Below are 20889 nucleotides of genomic sequence, written 5' to 3' on the forward strand. Positions count from 1 at the left end.
ACGTCCTCCCTCAATCCCTCTCGGCCCCTCCCTGTCCATGCGGCGGCGACCCTCTCCCTCTCCACTGCCCGAGGCCCACGCCCTCTCTCCTTTGCTAATAGTATAAGGAAAAGTTAGACTCTATTTGGATTCATTATCTGTTAATAGTTAGCTATTATTAGCTCATATCTAATATGAGTTAGCTAACTATTAGCTAGAGGGTGTTTGGATGTACATCTAATAAAAAATTGCTACTAAGATAACTAGCTGCTATTATCTCATTTGGTCTAACTAGTGAGATAATTATTACCTAGCTAGAGGTCCAACTAACAATTAACTATTTTATTAGCTACTTTTATTTGGATTAAAAAAAGATAACTATATAGCTATTATCTATAGGGATACAAAGTGGGTCTTAATAAGGTCAAATTAACAACCAAGAAAGCAAGTAAAGTATCAAAGCCCATTAAGTTAATTTCAAAATCGATTGTCCATCTATCTATGCAACACAGTATTGGCAGCTCTCTCAGAGCAAAAAAGTAAATGACCACCTAGTTTAGACGACGCCCATCTGTTCATGCAAATGTTAAAGCCACCAGCGAGCGAGTTCACGCTGTATATAAATAGTATAAAGCCGGCCGGCATCGTTCCTCCAACAACAAGAAACACAGATAGCTGCAACAACAACGCGTCGTTCCTCCAACAACAAGAAGCACAGATAGCAGCAGCAGCAGCAACAACAACAACAATGGCAGCCTCCGGGCACAGTAGGAACGCCACCGGTGTCGCTCCTTGTCCTCTTTATTACCGCTGCTGCTGTCGTACACCGGGCCGGGGCGCACAACCATAAGAAAAGGCAACCTCTGCACTCCGGCCGGCCACCACGGCCGGGACATGACATGGACTTGCCCTCCAGGCCTCCACCATGGACAAGCAGGCTCCAGCGGCGGTGCAGCAAGAAGACTACCAACCTCTGCCGCCGGCTGGTCGTCGCTGCAGCCTTGGAATTGATAAATTAATTGAAGCCGCGGTAGCTAGCTACAAGATCGGTTGAAAAATTAAAGCTATAACAAGCACCATATTGTTGTATGGTTTTGTGTATGATTAATTAATAACTTTGCATAATTTCCAATGTATGCCAGTGGGCCGAGCTAAGCGATAACTATCTCCGAACACAATTGCCGTCAGCCCAAAAATAGCTGCATTTTTGGATGGGTTCTGGACTACCGCGCGTTATCTCGTGCTTGCTTCTCATTGAGCGGGAGGTCAAGGTAATGGATATTCAGGTTACTGAATAAACGATGTGATGAATCATGTGAACAACCGAGTTGATTTTATCTGAAAATTGCATGGAGAGGGAGTACCTTTGAAAGACTTAGGATATACTATGGAAGTTTAATTTGTTCGTGGTGAATGTACTCGTATAACATAATTTTGCATTCTTACTATATATATCTTCGTTTTTAATGAAAAGTTGAGAACGTTTGAGTGGCATAAATCTTAAAGAAACTTGTGGTCACAAATGGTTCAATTAGAACCTCACTTGGGTTAACTCTCTTGGATTAACTATATTATGTAGTATTCCATTTCAATTTGACTTTTCTACACTACAAGAAAGCTGAGGATCCATGACAATATTTTCGTGACGATGAGTCAATTTGTCAATAACTCATTCTGTTTTATGACAACTTTTAGGAGGAGAGAACAACTTTTGGACAAAAAGCATGTGTTCGTCATTAAGACGCAATAAAAATTGTCATAGTTCCTAAGATTTCTCGTAGTGCTAGATACAATGCATTATAGTGTATATCTAACTGCATAGTAAAAATTAGGATTTTTTATTTTTGATTTTTTTGTTCCATATTTTAATAATAATCACTCCTAAAAAAATTTCAAATCTAACCCTTTTGGTTTCCTAGTGTCGCAGGCGCGGCCAAGTAATGTTGTCGTACCACATGTATTTGCGTGGTAACATCTGCTACATTAGATGATGTTTTCGACGTGAAAAATGATGACAAGATACTCCTGCTAGTGTGACAGTATTGTTCTGTCAATGCCACCTGGCGTGATAAGACCGAATATTTGAGAAATCATAACTCTTTGGTATATGTCATCGGATGAAGATGAAATTTATATAAAAATGGTAGCCGTCGATGACATCTACAACTTTCTAGTCTTGAGGTTTCTCATTTAAGGATACTAAGATGCTCAAATAAATAATATAAAATTTCAAGAGCATAATAACCGCGTTCTAGTGCTTGCTGCATTAGAGAAAAATATCTTTTCTGTATGGTGTTAAATAAAAATAATTTTTATATTAAAGTTGTAGCTCCCAATGAGATCTACAACTTTATGTTTTGAGTTTTCACATTGAAGTTCTTAAGATGCTAAAAAAGATAGAATAAAATTTAAGTACCATAATAATCACGTAGCAGAGCTTGTTGCATTAAAAAATAAAGTACTTTTTATATCAAAGTTAGAGCTTTCAATGAAACCTTACAATTGGCTGAATTGTAACATATTGATACTAAGTTATACAAAAGTAGTAGTAAATGAAGAGTAGATGTTATGTCTCGAAGATAGAATTTAATCAGGACTAATTAAGATGGATTAAACAAATTCCAAAATTGGTCTTCTATTTCAATGTACTTCTGAAAATTATGGAAGCAACTAAACATATTCTATAGTGCAATAGAAGTCTTCCATTTGAGATTTTGAGCACATATAATTTTGATAAATATAAGAAACTATATAAATGCGAGCCAAACATACGTGATGGACAATAAAAGCATTCCACTAATTCGACTGATTTCCATATACATGCCCTATTTACAGGCTAGGTTCGACTATATATATAGGGGCCTAACTTCCATCCACCACAGTACCCTCCCATTCACATTGATCCACAAAAAGAGAACAAAAAAATCACAAGCTAGCCAAGGCTAGCAACAAGAATAGTATCATCGGGGCCACTGCATCACCGATTGTGGTCGTGGTGGCACTGACACTTGACCACACTTTTGATGATGGAGGCTGATGCACAGTCATATGATGACTCAACAATGCCACATGGCATGGTTGGGGGTTTACTGCCACGGCGGAGAGTACCGCCCTCTGGACCTAGCCATCCACCGCCCTTGGTGGCGACACCTGATGAGGTTGGGGATTTACTACCACGAGGAAGAGTACCACCCTCTGGGCCTAGCCATCCACCGCCCTTGGTGGCAACACCACCTGAACGGGTTGGGGATTTGCTACCACGAGGAAGAGTACCACCTTCCGGGCCTAGCCATCCGCCGCCCTTGGTGGCGACGCCACCTAACGGGGTTGGGAATTTGCTGCCACGACGAAGAGTACCACCCTCTGGGCCTAGCCATCCACCACCCTTGGTTGCGACGCCACCTAACAGGGTTGGGTATTTGCTACCACGAGGAAGAGTACCACCCTCCGGGCCTAGCCATCCGCCACCCTTGGTAGCTCCGCCACCTGACGGGGTTGGGGATTTGCTGCCACGAGGAAGAGTACCACCCTCTGGGCCTAGCCATCCACCACCCCTGGTTGCGACGCCACCTAGTAGGGTTGGGGATTTGCTGCCACGAGGAAGAGTACCACCCTCCGGGCCTAGCCATCCGCCGCCCTTGGTGGCGACGCCACCTGACGTGGTTGGGCATTTGCTGCCACGACGAAGAGTACCACCCTCTGGGCCTAGCCATCCACCACCCTTGGTTGCGACACCACCTGGCAGGGTTGGGGATTTGCTTCCACGAGGAAGAGTACCACCCTCCGGGCCTAGCCATCCACCTCCCTTGGTGGCAATGTGAAACTTGTTCGTAACTGAGGGATGAATACACAAGGATGATGTGGTGTAACTTATAAGCAATAACTAAATAATAAGAGTGGCCGGGTTGTTTATTTTTCTTGAGTTCATGCATATGGTCTAGGAAGGATTCTCTTCTCTGATCGTGAATGTCACCTTTCTTCATGCATATGGTCTAGGAAGCAAGCATGGAACCAGTTATCGGCCAGCCGCTCGCATGCAAAAAAAGAAAGAAAAAAAACATGCAAAATGAAGCAACAAGCAAAACAAGCGGCCAATAGAGATCGAACTTCAAACCTTTGCGCATTTGCCAGCTGAACTGATTTACTTTTTCATACAAGGAGCATTCACAATCTTATTTGTTAGGGGCAGACATGGAAAACTAACCCCTAATTAATCACTTCTTGGTTACCACAATCATGTCTTAAACGTCAAGAATTATGGGTATGGAGGGAGTACCTCTAAACATAATCAAGGCCTAACGAGTGTACCCACCTATAGAAATAGATATTCAGGTGAAAGTCTCTTAAGAAAGACAAATCTTAAAATAGAGCCCTCGTCTAAAATGGTCTCTTACTTAAAGAGCTCCCCTTGGACTTTCGTATGAGGTTCTCTTAATAAATTATCTTTAAAAGTAAGGCTATTTTCTTTGGTGTCTCTTAAGAAAGCGCCTCTAGAAATAACTGCCACACAAAATAAATCCATAACCTTTAGGGAGATGGAGATGAAAGAGAATACCTGAGCGAGTAACGTATAGGTTCCACATATCAACTATACAAAGTTGAAGGTATAAAGGCATGGCAGCCCATGGCGATCGAGGTCGCTTTTCTCATGCCAACGTCATCAATCTTTTCTTCTCTTAAACCTACAAATCCTGCAGGTACACGTAGGGTATCATCTAGTTACAAATACCATGCAAATCTTTTACATATTCGAGAAAAAAAAGACTTTTAGGAGGAGAACGAGAACGACTTTCGGATGAAAATCATGTGTTCGTTATTCAGACGCAATAAAATTGTCATAGCACCTGAGATTTCTTGTAGTGCTAGATACAATGCAAGCTAAACATGGGGATGAAGAACCCTGCTGATGCATGTCTGCTATTGCAAGTCTTCAATTTTTGACGAGGAAGGATTTTGTGATAATGAGTGCTGGTCATCTTTGTATAAACTTATTTTTACTCAATCTAGTTTGGTGCAAGATCTGTTGTAGGTCTAGTCAAAGTGTTAAACTAAAACTTCGTGCAGATTTTTCCTATCCTCATTTACAATATGTCTATTGTCTCTTGCATGTAGTATGACACTCACCTTAAAAGGTCAGTGAGAATGGAAACATGATTATGCCTTCCCTACATATGGTTTTGAGCATGTCGTCAAAAAATAATGGTTTGAGCGTTCTGAAGTTGATGCAGAGGCCAGTGAAGTTTTGTTTCATAATGGCCAAGATGAAGACAATGCCGCACGTCGAGTTGCACTAGAAATAGTGAACGTCCATTGTGGAAACCATGCATGAAGGTTGGAGTCATCACAATCTGATAATGCCATTTTATGTGTTGTAGAAGCTGTTGGTACGTCATTTCTAACCTCTAGATAGTAAAGGTGCAGCCAAGTAGTTGATGCTTGATGCCAGTTTTTGGGAAGAGAAATCAACTACTGCTTTTGTAAAAATATTAGATGCAAGACCTAGAACATCTTATCATGTAGCTGTAGATGCAAAAACTATGAGCATCTTAATTGTGGCTATTGATGCTAGCTGTGGGCTTCTAATGTGTATGTCATGTGGATGATGACAAATTGATGTAATATATTTGTGTTCTAGCTGAATAGTATGGAATTGTGAATAAGATCCTTTTCTGGTCTGGTGAATGCAATTGTAAAAAATACATTTTCTGTCAATTTGTTTGAATTATCCTATTGGTGGTGAGTTGACATGGAAAATTTTTATTTTCTGTTGGGCTAAGGTCAACAGAAAAATAAGTGTTTTCCTATCGGTGTAAGTTCTGTTTTTTTATCGTTCCTCAACCGATAGAGAATGTATTTCCTTGTCGGTAATTTTTTTCTCTTGTCGTCACCTTTCGACAAAAAAATTAATTCTAAACTTGTCGACAACAAATTTTTCTGTGGGCGGTCAACCGACAAGGAAAATAACATACCGATAGGAAAATGGTTTACCCGACAGAAAAATTTAGAGTATCGTGTCAAATAAAGATATTGTTTATATCAAAGTTAGAGCCCTCAATGAGACCATATTACAATTGGCTGAATTGTAACATATTGAGTTATTGAGTTATACAAAAATAGTAGTAAAGGAAGAATTGATGTTATGTGACTCAAAGGTACAGAGAATTTAATGACTAATTCAGAAACAGAAAAGTTGGCAAAACATAAAGATACACTAAACAATTTCCAAAATTGGTCTTCTATTTTGAACGTACTTCTGAAGATTTAAGAAAGCTATAAATGCAAGCTAAACATATTCAGTAGTGCAATAGAAGTCTTCCATTTGAGCATATATAATTTTGATAAATATAAGAAACTATAAATGCGAGCCAAAGATATGTGAGGGACAATAAAAGCATTCCACTAATTCGGTTGATTTCCATATGCATGCCATATTTACATGCTAGGCTCGACTATATAAACAGGGGCCCAACTTGCATCCACCACAGTACTCCCATTCGCTTGATCCACAAAAACAGAAGAAGAAAAAAATCGCAAGCTAGACATGGCTAGCAGCAAGAACAATATCATTGGGGCCACTGCATCACCGATTGTGGTCGTAGTGGCACTAACACTGCTGTCCACACTTTTGATGATGGAGGCAGATGCACAGCCATATGATGACTCAGCAATGCCACATGGCATGGTTGGGGATTTGCTTCCACGGGGGAGAGTACCACCCTCAGGGCCTAGCCATCCACCACCCTTGCTGGTGTCACCACCAGACGGGGTTGGGGATTTGCTGCCACGAGGAAGAGTACCACCCTCAGGGCCTAGCCATCCACCACCCTTGGTGGCGTCACCACCAGACGGGGTCGGGGATTTGCTACCACGAGGAAGAGTACCACCCTCCGGGCCAAGCCATCCACCGCCCTTGGTGGCGACGCCACCTGACGTGGTTGGCCATTTGCTGCCACGACAAAGAGTTCCACCCTCTGGGCCTAGCCATCCACCGCCCTTGGTTGCCACGCCACCTAACAGGGTTGGGGATTTGCTGCCACGAGGAAGAGTACCACCCTCTGGACCTAGCCATCCGCCGCCCTTAGTGGCGACGCCACCTAACGGGGTTGGGGATTTGCTGCCACGAGGAAGAGTACCACCCTCTGGGCCTAGCCATCCACCACCCTTGGTTGCGACGCCACCTGGCAGGGTTGGGGATTTGCTTCCACGAAGAAGAGTACCACCCTCCGGGCCTAGCCATCCGCCTCCGTTGGTGGAAATGTGAAACTTGTTGGTAACTGAGGGATGAATACACAAGGATGATGTGGTGTAACTTATAAGCAATAACTAAATAATAAGAGTGGCTGGGTTGTTTATTTTTCTTGAGTTCATGCATATGGTCTAGGAAAGATTCTCTTCTCTGAACCCAAATGTCACCTTTCTTCGGAGATGAAGTTTCCTACAATAACCTTCAGACAGCCTCCATCTCAACTTTGTGTTGTAAGATCCTCTAGCTTCTTGCAAACTGACTATAAACAAACAACACCTATCACTAACAGGCTAGCAAGAAGGTGTAGTTCAATTTCTTCGAGTCAGGACCAGATTAACAAAAGAAACTAAAACATATGAATCCAAACGTAAATGACTACTATAACTCTGCTTTTTGAGATGCTACATTTTATTTTCAGTGGCTACCAAAAACAACACTTACCTGTAAAAATAATCAAGGCCTAATGAGTGTACCCGCCTATAGAAATAGATTTTCAGGTGAAGGTCTCTTAAGAAAGACAAATCTTAAAACAGAGCTCTGCTCTAAAATGGTCTGTTACTTAAAGAGGCTCCCCTCTAAACTGGACTTTCGTATGAGGTTCTCTTAAAAAAGTGTCTTTAAAAGTAAGACTACTTCCTTTGGTGCCTCTTAAGAAAGCACCTCTAGAAATAAATGCCACACAAAATAAATCTATAACTTTTTTCAAAAGGGAGATGGAGATGGAAGAGAAGAGCAATACACACTAGATGTTTGAAGGTCACCACCATAATGTTTGAAACAAAGAAGAAAAATGGAAGTTGCTGCGAGGACAGAGAATCTAGTTCACACTACTAAGATAGAAGCAAAACTAAAGTGATGCAGCTAGATTTTACAAGCAATTATCCTAGGAAATATACAAGAAGCAGTAATGAAGAATAGCGAGCTCCGGAGTCCATTTCTAGTACTTCTTGGAGCTTTGCAATCTGTTGATTAGATGATGGGTGCAATAGCCATAATTTTTTTGGGGGTGGGGGGCAATCTCATTATATCAACTTATTGCAGTGATTTGATCATGAGTCATGACACAGATTTACAACCCTTGGAGCCTTGCTTGTGCTTGTACAAATTATTCATGACACAGATTTACAACCCCTGCAGCCTTGCTTGTGCTTGTACAAATGGACAGGGTTGAAAGCACTCAGCTCATTTAGGAATGAGATTTCTGGAGACAGTTGGTGGTACTGTCAATCAGCGTCTGAACACAGAGGGCATTTCTAGCGGCTGAACACCAACGGCATCTACAAATCGAATTCTAGAAGCAGGCCATCTCACAACTAATTTTATAGGCAATTTTCGATAGAGCCGCCACGCCTGTGCTAAAAAATAGGGAGCATGTGAAAATCAATTTTGCTTATAATCTAAGTATTAAATGTCAATCGATCAAATTACTCGATGTTTATATACTTGTCACGAATATATGAAATATTGATGGCATTATCATTTCATTCTCAAATCTTCCTGCTAGTTGCTTCGCAAAAATTTTAAAGATTCTCCGTCACATCGAATCTTTGGTCGCATACATGGAGCATTAAATAAAGATAAAAATAAAAACTAATTACACAGTTTACCTGAAATTTGTGAGATGAATCTTTTGAGCCTAGTTACTCCATGATTGAACAATGTTTGTCAAATAAAGACGAAAGTGCTATAGTAGCCAAAAAACCAAAATTTTACGAACTAAACAAGGCCTACCGTTCCATCCAAATGGAAAACTATAAAATACAAAAAAATCTTATTAATTACTGCATTGTCCATATATATGGCAAAATGATCACTGATCAAATCCTCCAAGAGTTATTACTCCTGTGAGCTCGCATCGCACACCTGTCTCCAGCTTTCACGCGAATTCAACCTATATATAATGCCCCATGCAGGAGCTGTGCAAATTGTAATGCATCCAAGAGCATCTCTACTAGCTAGCAACGTCAATGGCGGGGCACATGAAGACGCCTGCCAGTGCCATCACCGCGGCGGCGGCATTCGTCGTCTGCTGCCTCCTGCTCTCCTCCACGGCTTCGGCGGCGAGAGTGCGGCGGCTGGAGGCCGGGAGGATCGCCTCCCCTCCTCCCCCTCGCTTCCCCCACGATCTCATAATCATCGACCCTCCACCGCCGCCGCCAACGACGACCACGGCAGCGGCGAGGCGAGCACCTGTTCCTCCGGCGCCGACCCATCCTCCGTCACCCAACCCAGTGATTCAGTGAAGCGTAACCGCCGCCGCATTACTATATCTTCTGACGAATAAATTGTTTTTTGTTTGTCATGCATAATGTATATATACCATGTATAAAAACACATTATGTGGACGTTCTTGATGATTGGAGAAATAAACGTCTCATGAAAACCCATGTAAAATTGTGATGAGGTTTCCATCGGGAGTACAGGCGCCTGGTTCGATCGGAAGTCTGAAGACCCCACTGCTCTTCTGATCCAGGGTTTTTTTTTTGCCTTTGCTAAGAACTTTTCTTCAAGAGTCTTTCTAAAACTCACTCTTTAAATCATAATCTGAAGAGTTATTTGAATAAATTTTTATATATATTTCAATTCTCCGATAGCTTTTCTATATGTTATGCGTATTCTAAGGAATCATTTTTTCTCTCTATTCTTAGCTAGCGAGAAATTCATAGTTGAAAATGGCTATATTTGGATATTCAGTTTTAAAAGTTGTTGGAGGGTATTTTTTCCCCTAAATCTCTATTTCATTGTTACATCACTGGATGCATGTGGCCATATCACACAAGGATTACGTGGTTCAATAATTTGGCTAATAGAGATCTAATTACAAAATATTTCTGCCTCGCCTGTGCAAAAATAAAATAAGAGTAAAGTCCATCAGCGGTCCCTAAACTTGTTTGGATGTGTCATCATGTTCCTTAAACTCGCAAAACGACCGTTTAGGTACCTAAACTTATTCGGTTGTGTCATCCTGTTTCCTAAACTTAAAAATCTCCCATATAGGTCCTCAAACTTGTTCAGTTGTGTCATCTCGGTCCCTAAACTTGTTTTTAAGTCTCATCTGGATCAAAACAGGACGAATCTAAAAATTCTATATTGAAAATAACTCATAACTTTTTATATGAACTCAAATGAAGATAAACTTTATACCAAAATTATAGGCAGTAACGCGATCTACAACTTTGCAGTTGAAAAGTTTTAAATTAAAATTGTTTAGGGTCACAAAATATTTTTTATCAGTTTATAAAGTTTGAAATTTAAAATTTAAAATTAAATTTTATAACACTAAACGACTTCAAATAAAAAAATCAACTACAAAGTTGTAGATTGTGCTGAGGACTATAACTTTAATATAAAGTTTGTCTTCAATCGAGTTTATATGAAAAAGTTATGTATTATTTTTTGATATAGAGTTTTTAGATCGCTTTGTTTTGACCCAGATGAGATTCAAAACCAAGTTTAGGGACCGAGATGACACAGTTGAATAAATTTGAGAACCTAAATGGATGATTTCTAAGTTTAGGGACCAGAATGACACAAGTGAACAAGTTTAGTGACCGAGATGATACAGACGAACAAGTTTGAGGACCTAAATGATCAATTTGTGAGTTTAGGGACCAGAATGATATGACAATACAAGTTTAGGGACCGATGGGGGACTTTACTCATAAAATAATATATCAATAATAATTTCTCCTATTACTTTTTAATTATTTGGCCTAAGGTTATTTGTGACACGCTCTAGCGTATGCTAGGGCTAGGGCCTAGGGTACAGGCGGTGCTGGCCAAGCGATGGGCCTGGATGGCAGCAGCGGCATCCCCTATTTTTTGTTTTTTTTGGGTCTTTTTTTCAAAAGTTTTTCACAAATACATCTCTAGTGGTTTGATTTTCGAATGTGGACTCTAGATTTGGCGCCATTGCTATTGGCACTGAGGTAAGATGGCATGGCGCCACAGTAATTTGCGAGGCGTTTTGAAAGTGGTCTCGGAGGCCGACGGTCATTTTTTATTAACCGATGCGGTTACAAGAAACCGTCTCGCAAAATCCATTAACGGAGGCAGTTATTATAAAGGAGCCTGCCTTCAGAAATGGCCCTATTAACCGAGGCGGGCCACTTATAAGGTCCGTCTCGATTAATATTCTTGAGGCCCACGAAGCCCAGGCGAGGCGTGATAACTATTACAGTATATTAATGAAAACCCTAGCTCACTCTCTCTCATTCGCATCAGCCGCCCTCTTCCTCCGATGTGTTGCGTCCTCTTCCTCCAACACGCCGTGCCCCCACCACTCCCCACCCCGACGGCTCCCTCGCCACACTCCCACTAGTTGAGGAGGAGCCCTGGCGCCGGGCAGGAGCAGCGCCCTGACGAGGGGGCCGGCAGGAGCCCCGGTGTCTTCCTCTCCCCCGTGTCCCCTTCTTTCCGCTCCCCTGGTGCGTCCCTCTTCGGCGCCCCTCCACCAAGCAGGCTGCCACAGATCTCCACTTGGCCGGCACAGGGACAACGAGTGCGGGGCATGGCAGCGGCGCGAGGGCATTGTGGCTAACCTCCCGGATTTGTTGCCCTCCACCTCTACCTCTACTTTGGTGGTGCTCCAGCTCTTCTCCAGATCCGACGGCGCACGGAGGAGGTGCAAGGACTCCAGCAAGGACGATCGAGCGGCCACCACTAGATCCGTCAAGGAGGAGGTCAGGTCTGGCAGTCTTGTGTGGTGGCGGGGCTCCCTGACGGCTGCAGTGCGCAGGTGCGGCAGCGGTGGCGTGCAGGAGTGGCGCATAGATGGGCTTGGCGGGCATGTGGGCTTGCAGTTTATCCATAGTTTTTTCTTTTTTCTGTTTTTTCTATTCGATTTATCAAGGCGAGCAACAAACCGCCACAGTAAAGGTCACATGTACCGTTACTTTTATTCCAAGTCGGTAGTGGGCGGTGGTGGTTGGCACAAAGATCTTTCGAAAAAATGGCCAAAAAACAAAAAAGACGGCGCAGATTTCCTAGCCTTTTGGAGTTGCTCTAATTAAGAAATAGAACAATCTTAAGAACACTATTTATTTTATATATATTAGTAAGATCACTATTTTTAGGGCAGCAGCAAACGCAGTGCACGGGAGCCATCTTCTGAGTGCACGCTATATGTAGGGTCTATTTGGTATAGCTCACAGTAGTTTCACATGAAGTAATTAGTGAAGCTATTTTACCAAATATTTTTTCCAAAACAGCTCGCTTCATCTAGAAAGTTGCTCATAAAGCTATTTTCTAAAAAAACAGATTTACTAGTGAAGTTGAGTTGTGTCAAAAAGTTCATAGAAAGCCCCCGGCTGTGTACGCAGCGTTCCGACAGAGATCTAACAACCCATCGATCCATAGAAGCTCAGCCACACAGCCACCCACACGCAGCTCGTCTGCTAGCGCCAACAATGGGCGCAGAAAGGCTTCCACAGCACCGGCGATCGCCGCACTCCTCGTACTACTACTGCCGGCGCTGTGCTGTGCTTGACGGCGCGCGTTTGTTGGGTGGAAACATCGTTGTCCAACTCCGACGCTTCCCCGACCCTCCTCCAAGGCGCGTTGGGGTCCCATTGTCGGCAGCTATCTAGGGCGAAGTTTCGACTTAGGTCTTGTTTAGTTCACTCCAAAAACAAAAAACTTTTCAAGATTTTTCGTCACATCAAATTTTGTGGCACATTTATGGAGCATTAAATATATAGATGAAAACAAAAACTAATTGCACAGTTTGCCGGTAAATCGGGAGACAAATCTTTTAAGCCTAATTACTCTATAATTGGACAATGTTTGTCAAATAAAAACGAAAATGCTACAGTGTCAAAATCCAAAAACTTTTTCGGATCTAAACAAGGCATTACCTAATCCCTGGGGCATGGGCTCCATCTAAGGGTCAGGCAACAGAGGGCCCGGGCTATCCCTGTCCAGTGTCCACTCTGGGCATAAGGAGCTCGTACAACGGCAGCATAAGGAGCTCGTACAATGGCTGTCATGTTACAGTATAGGGCTTGGCATACCCCTGCACCGCCTGCTATTACAATGGGTTGTGCCTAGGGGCACGCACCCATAACAGTACTGGGCGGACCAGCTCTATGCCATCCACGCCGCATGGGGCCTGCTATCACAATGGTTTTTTTATAAAAAAATTCTTTGCCGAAGACTTTCTCACGCCCTCGGCAACATTTTTTTATTTTTTTTAAACCTTTGCTGAGGGTCTTATCTTTTACTTTTCTAGATATATTGCATTTACTATATATCTAGACATAGTGTATATCTAAGTGCGAAAACAAAAACTATGTACCTACAAAAGTCAAAAATCTTATAACTTAGAATGTAGGGGGTATAATATTATGTTGTAGTAGAGCTTTGGCCTTTGTGCTTCCCTAAAAGAACATAGATATTGATGAGTTATGAAAGTAGTAGTAGTTCAGGGAATTGAAATATGTTCATGGTGAATGTATGAATATAACATAATTTTGTGCTTTGTTACTGTATCTTCGTTTCTATCAAAAGTTGAGAAAGTTTGAGTATCATAATTTTTATAGTGACTTGCAATTACAATTGGCTCAATTATAACATAGATATCGATGTGTTAGAGCAACTTCAGCAAAAGACCTCAAATTAGGGCCCCTACGTTTGATTCGAGAGGCTGCTATTACTTTTGAGGGTATGTTTTTTTTTTTGCATCTACTTTAATGGGAGCCCTCAAATTTGGACCCTCAAATCCATTGTAGTAGGCACTACTAGCACATGGGACTCACTCAGCACTCGACCATATCCGTTGTCATTCTAATTGATTGAGCTATGGGAGAGCGAGGGTGAGGAGCGCCGGAGATGGCATGGGCATGGTCGAGTGCCCCGCTGGGAGGGGAGGAACCGCATTGAATGGGCCTCGATGGGGGATGAGATGGGCGCCGGCCCACCAAAGCCGAAGGCTTCATCGGTGGGCCGCATAAGAGAAGGGAATTATATTTGGCGATGGCATTGGGGAGAGTAGGGATGAAAAAAACACACATGACAATTGTGAAGTTTGGTGTAACGTGATGTCTTCTCAGGCCCACAGTTTCGTGTTAAATAAAGATAAGAATAACACGTAGCATGACATTACAATCTTGGGTCACAAGTAGAAGGAACAAGATAACAAACTTTCAGTAGAATACAAGAAAAATAAACATTGCAAACAACCCATCTACACTATCGCAACAACCTGCACATATCCATAACCCTTAACCTCATAAATATAAATTTCCCGATATCATCATCAGCTGGCCGGCAAATATCAACAGACGACAAGCACAGGCAGAGATGTACTCAGTTTTTTATAACCAATAAACATTGCAAACATCATCAGGCGGCAGGGGCGAAGCTACGTTGAAGGTTGTGGGTGCCCAGGCACCCACCAAAATTTGAAAAATCACTATTAGAAACAAAATTTCATCATAGTTATAGATTAAATTTTCATGACTATAAGAGAAAAGAATCCCCTCTAATTTGCTCTAGCTTCGCCCCTACACATGCGGCAAACACGAACCGTACGCTGGCAAACAGGCATCTCGCCACACGGGCCAATCATATATATAGCGATGAAAGTCCTATTTTGTTTTCAGCTTTGTTCTGCTAGTTTATTCTATAATTAAGGAAAATATGGGATTTAAGGAAAAATACGGGAACAGGATGTGAAACAGGAGAGGCGGGCCCGGGTTTCCATCCATTTTTGCAAGATCTAGTTTTCATCAGGGATAAACCCACATTTATCATGTCATCCTGTTTTCTATAAAATTCATGTAGTTTTAAATATTCTACCTCTGGCTATCTAAGGGAGATCTATTATTGTTTTAGAAGTTAGAACATAGTTGCAGTTGCATGACCACTACACTGTTTGCTGACCTCTCCTCTGTCCTTCAGTTGTGTTGCTGCTCGTAGGTAATATGGGATCAAATAAATCAAACAGGACCACACCATACGCACACATATAAGCACTAGGCACAATAAGCCAAAAAAAGCATATAACCAGGCACATCAGCCGTGATTTACCTTAATTAGATTTGAAACCCTTCTGTAACTTTTGAGTAAAATTGGGTATATTTACAAACCTTGCTAAAAATGTAATGTTTACCATGGTGTTCTTTTGACTTCATGGGATATCATTTGTATGTCATTTTCTTCCGAAGTACTCCTTGTCTCCTACTAGGGATGAATTTGAAAATTTGATGCGGACCGAATTTCATTTAATCTATATATGGATTGCCTATTTTGCAGGATGAATATGTAGTTAGGATTTAGGAAAATATCTGCGGTTTGATATCTTTGCAACTCCAAAACTCCATTATTAGATACATTTCTGAAAAGAAGTACGACAAACATTTGGAATCTGCAGCAAAATGGACTTCAGCCCCATCTCGTACGTGCAGAGGAATATTTGGGTTCATCTAGCATATATAACTCGTACTGTTTAGATGCTAATAAGAGCATGCGTGTGGGCAAAATAAACTGAGAGGTAAAATAAACTTTTTTTTTTGCATCGTGCAGGTTTTCCAAGCCCACCGAGTTTCAGGACAAGTTTTGGATCCCCCGCTGCATGAATATATGCTTTTAAAGTTTTTATAGGAAATATACCCGTACGTTGCTATGGGAAAAGAATCGCATGGTTGGAAACTGTACGATCCTTCTTCTTACTTATTGGCGCCGCCTCCAATCCTGCTCTCATTTGCGTCCGCTGTCTCATGCACTGCTCAGTGAGCGCCCTCTCCATTAGGCTTTTAGCACCCACCGTCGGCACCGCACCTCACACAGGATCACTGCCTCACAACCTCCCACGACGTCCTACCTTAACCATAGGGTTTCTGTCTACCACTCCAGCATGACGCCCCCGCCGCTAGCCCTACGCAAACTCTTATAATTTTTTACTGGGGATTAAAAAAGAAAAGAATGGTTTTATTTATGTTCTTGATTTTCTAGTATTTATATCTAGGTAGATTTTGGTTCGTCAGGGTTCAAGCCCTCGGGCTTGCGTAATTTTTTTCCCAATTTGTTATTTATGAGCCGCTAAAAAAGTGGACATACTGAAATTTTCATGATTAAATTTTAGGTAATCTGTTATTTATGGGCGGACAAAAAAATTGGCTTGACTGGAATTTTCTTTGATTAAATATTAGGTAAAGATTTACACGTTCTCTGTTACAAAAGATTTTTTATTAGCTGGGTCTATCGCTGCCATGATTAACTTGTTGCATCCTTGAAATTTGGGAACGGATCAGACTCTGTATTCTACTCGAACTCAACTATCCCGGTCGAGCTGTGTTCATATACTATGGGCGGACAGAAAAAGTGGGCAGACTAAAATTTTCTTGATTAAATATGAGGTAAAGAATCATAGTTCTATACAGATGGACTGGTGAGAACAGAATTTCATGGTGAACTAAAATTTTCACAATTTATTATTAGGTATAGATTATACATTCTCAACTAATCTACATGTTTATTTGTTGAGCAGGATTAGTGCAAAAAAATTATTTGTTGAGCAGGATGAGTGCAAAAAAAAAATTAGAAATATTATTGTCGACTTAGATGTCATGGGTTAACAATTAGATCGGTTTTGCATGCTATTGGAACCTTGTTGCCTCTCTGGCATCAACCTAGCCGTGGTCATGTTTGTGTCAGAATAATCCACAGTATTCATTTCAATTAATTGATCTTACATGCATGTTTGATAAAACTTTATAATTTGTTGTTTGTGACGAAATGTATATTTCTACATCGATCAAGTTTCACATACTCTTTTGCATGTTAGCGGTTTTCAATTTTATTAATTAGTGCCACTCCTAGACTAAAACCACCACTTCTTACTGCTATATTACCGTGACTTAAAAGTAGTAAAAAGAGTCATGAGTTACCTACACATTTCAAAATGAATCATAATTATATTTTTTATCCTATTGCAACACACGTTGATTTTCAACTTTTGATCTAAATATGAATGTCAATGCAAGAACTTTGCGCTATGGTAAAATTGTTTAATTATTTTTGTGAATCAGCAAAAGCTGCTGAAGTTGTGGCATAACCTCATCGACCGACAATTGGTATGACACTAGATAAAAGTTTGCAAACTACATACTACTATGCTTCCTGGTGGAAAAAATCAATCACTGCTATCAGATTGGCTATAAATGGTTTGTCGTGAACATCACACTCAAGAAACATTTTTGTTAATAGTACAACAATATGTTCAAACTTAAATATATCATCGTTGCATTATTTTGTTCCCATTGCAATGCACAGGCATGATCTTAGTACATCTACTATTAACCAACTATGTATATTAACATGTTAATATAAATGACATGCAAGTAAATATTAGACCAATCTTTGTACATGTATATTGTTGTGTGACTTCATGCATTCATACTTAACAACAATGGATCATGGGATCCTAACTTAAGTTGGTGAAATAAGTAGGACCTAGCATTTGTGTAGAAGATAATATGGACATACGACAATGGATCATGGGTAATGTGGACCTAACATGGTTGAAAACTTGTCTTATCATTCCTATATATACAGTCCTGTGTAACCATTCCTTTATCATGTATTATCGACTACCGATCGATATTAAGGTCATATTGGCATGGCTTCACTTCACCAGTGAAACCATTTTTTGGTTGTAGCTCCATAAACAACTACATTAGTGGAGCAAGAGCCATTTTGGTAAACCGATGGACAAAGTAGCTCCAAATATAGAGCTATGAAACATTCCCTCGCAGAGTCCCATATCGAGCCCAGCGGGCAGGTGAAGTTGGGTGAAACCATTATTTTTGGATCCACCCTCTACATATCCATTATAGTATACAATTTAAGAGACTTCTTGGGTGAAGCCATTTAATGCTTTAAAGCCAGTGAAGAAGATATGCCAAATTTGTTGTAATACCAGTGCTATCTTTGTTCCTGGCCATACCATCTTTGATTTTATTTGAAATAGAAAGGTGAAAACAGAAACAATTTGGAAATAACATTATAGTATAGACAGAGAAACATCCTACATAGAAATAATATTGCTAGCTAGAGGTCTATAAAAATGTTTTACTTTTATAACTCCCCTTGCCACAATTATGATTGGACTTTAATTTGACTTGAATTTCTTAGAAAAATATGGCATTGAAAATAAAAAGGTTTGTATACTATGGAAATACTAGATTCGTTCCAAATTACAAGACATTTTGGATTTTCTAGATATATTGCTCTTATTACGTATCTAGATATAATATATATCTATATGCATAGCAAATGCAATGTATCTAGAAAAGTCAAAACACCTTATAATTTGGAACAGAGGATGTACCTTTTTTATTAGTACACTAATAGCATTAATTTTATAATGTCACTACGTTTTCATGTACATCGATTGTTGGAGCTTGAGAAAGTATGGGTGACATAAATATCAAAGGGACCTATATTACAACTAGTTGAATTATAACATATTCATTATATTGAGTTATAAAAGTAGTAGTAAATGAAGAGTTGAAATTATGTCTTTAAGATTGAAAAATTTAATAAGGACTAATTAACCAAAAAGAAGGCAAAGCACAAAAATGCACTAATAATAACATTCCAAAATTGGTCTTCTATTGGAAGATACTTTTGAAAAAGTTAAGGAAGATATAAGTGCAAGCTAAATATATTCAGCCGTGCAATAAAAGTCTTCCATTTGAGAATACATAAAATTTTTGATAAATATATAAGACTCTAAATGCAGGCCAAACATATGTAAGGGCCATAAAAGCATTCCAATAATCAGATTGATTTCCATATGCATGCCTTATTTACAAGTTATGCTCCACTATATATATACATGGGGTCCCAAGCTTCCATCCACCTCAATGCTCTCCTATGCACAAAGATCCATAAAAAGAGAAGAAAAAATCACAAGCTAGCCATGGCTAGTAGCAAGAATAGTATTGTTGGGGCCACCGCGTCATCAATTGTAGCTGTGGTGGCACTGACACTTCTAACCACACTTTTGACAGCGATGGTAGATGCACAACCATACTCCGCTATGCCACATGGCATGGTTGGGGATTTGCTGCCACGGGGGAGGGTACCTCCCTCCGGGCCTAGCCATCCGCCGCCTATGGTGGCGATGCCACCATCATGGAAAATACCACCTGGCGGACCTAGGAAGCCCCCTTCCACGGTGGCGATGACACCAAATGTGGTTGGAGATTTGCTTCCGATGGGGCCTAGCCCTTCACCTGGCAAACCACCATCATGGAAAGTACCACCCATCGGAACTAGGAAGCCTCCTTCCACAGTGGCGATGACACCAAATGTGGTTGGGGATTTGCTGCCACGGGGGCCTAGCCCTTCGCCTGGCAAGCCACCATCATGGAAAGCACCACCCGTCGGACCTAGGAACCCTCCTTCCACGGTGGCGATGACACCAAATGTGGTTGGGGATTTGCTGCCACGGGGGCCTAGCCGCGTTCCGCTGCCACCATGCTGTGGTAAACTTACCAACCCACCATCCATAGAGGAAATGATCGACCATGATAAGCATGCGCTCAATGTAAATGAGAAACTTGTTGGTAATGAAGGGATGAGTACTCAAGGATGATGCGATGTAACCTCTAAGCAATGACATAAATAATAAGAGCACTCCGAGTTGTTTACTTTTCTTGAGTTCATGCATATTGCGCTCGAACCTAGTTTTACACTTATCATGGTACATGACAATATTGTTTATTTGGGGGTTGGTTGATGACCTAGTTTTACAAACAACAGTTCCAGCACAAATAGAAGCTAAGTATTACTGGAACATATGGTAGCAGATCTGCGTACAATGCTTTTCCCCTTGGAAGCATTTGGTTCGAGCCTCATAAGGGCCCGTTCGTTTGAAGGGGAACCATGGCCTGAAATCATTTCTGGCTGGATTGTTTGCTATATTTACATAAGCTATGAGCAGCTGGAACAATTCCCGGGCCAATCCTGGCCTAAACGAACGAACCCTAAGCGTATTGAGAGAGGTTGGGCACCTTGTGATGTAAATTTTTGTTTGGAGGGCCATTAACAACAGTTGTTGGATTGCCAATTGCCTCGCCAAGCGGGGGCTTCCTCACCCGCTAGCATGCTTGCTTTGTGATTAGGTGGAGGAAAATATTCAACACATCCTGTGTGTTGGCCTGGCAAATTTGGAAACTGATTTTTCAAAAGCTGGACTTGTTATATTTTACTCAAGGATTCAATATATATTCTCTTCCCTGGTTGGTGATGCGGCACCGTCAAAGGGGGTCTAATGGGTTCACGCAAAGGCCCCAACAGTCTGATCATTTCAGTTGCTTTATTGGAATTGTGGAAGCACCAAAATGCTTGCGTTTTTTTTTTTGAAGGTGCTAGGCCTAATATGTAGGTGCTTCTTCAATCTGTGGCAAATGAGAGTAATCTACGGTGTATGGCAGGAGCCTAAAGATGGCAATGGGTAATTACCCACCGGGTTATGGCTGCCCATACCCTTACCCACGAGGAAATATTTTACTCACTAATTTACCCATATTCATGCACGGGTAAAAGTTCTTTCCCATACCCTTACCTATGTGGGTAACGGGTACCCATGGGTTATCCTTACCCATAGATCTAAGAATGTTTACAATATCAAAATTACATGTATCAATATACCAGAT

At 41.1% G+C, this 20889-nt stretch overlaps 2 protein-coding genes and 1 pseudogene across 2 annotated transcripts; all 3 read left to right on the forward strand.

Moving 5' to 3' along the window:
• On the forward strand, window positions 905-3827 carry LOC110430240 (annotated as a pseudogene).
• On the forward strand, window positions 6467-7344 carry LOC110430548 (proline-rich protein 2-like). Its single transcript, XM_021448315.1, has one exon. The coding sequence runs from the start codon at window positions 6521-6523 to the stop codon at window positions 7238-7240; it is 720 nt and encodes a 239-aa protein (XP_021303990.1). The 5' UTR covers window positions 6467-6520; the 3' UTR covers window positions 7241-7344.
• LOC8067354 (vegetative cell wall protein gp1) lies at window positions 19093-19896 on the forward strand. Its single transcript, XM_002439129.2, has one exon. It carries the CDS (start codon window positions 19149-19151, stop codon window positions 19824-19826), a length of 678 nt encoding a protein of 225 aa, XP_002439174.1. The 5' UTR covers window positions 19093-19148; the 3' UTR covers window positions 19827-19896.

Source organism: Sorghum bicolor, chromosome 9, assembly GCF_000003195.3.
Source record: "Sorghum bicolor cultivar BTx623 chromosome 9, Sorghum_bicolor_NCBIv3, whole genome shotgun sequence".
NCBI lineage: Eukaryota > Viridiplantae > Streptophyta > Magnoliopsida > Poales > Poaceae > Sorghum > Sorghum bicolor.

Bases quoted from the DNA above. Each gene is read 5' to 3' on its own strand.
- LOC8067354 (XM_002439129.2), top strand. From the start codon at position 19,149: ATGGCTAGTAGCAAGAATAGTATTGTTGGGGCCACCGCGTCATCAATT.
- LOC110430548 (XM_021448315.1), top strand. From the start codon at position 6,521: ATGGCTAGCAGCAAGAACAATATCATTGGGGCCACTGCATCACCGATT.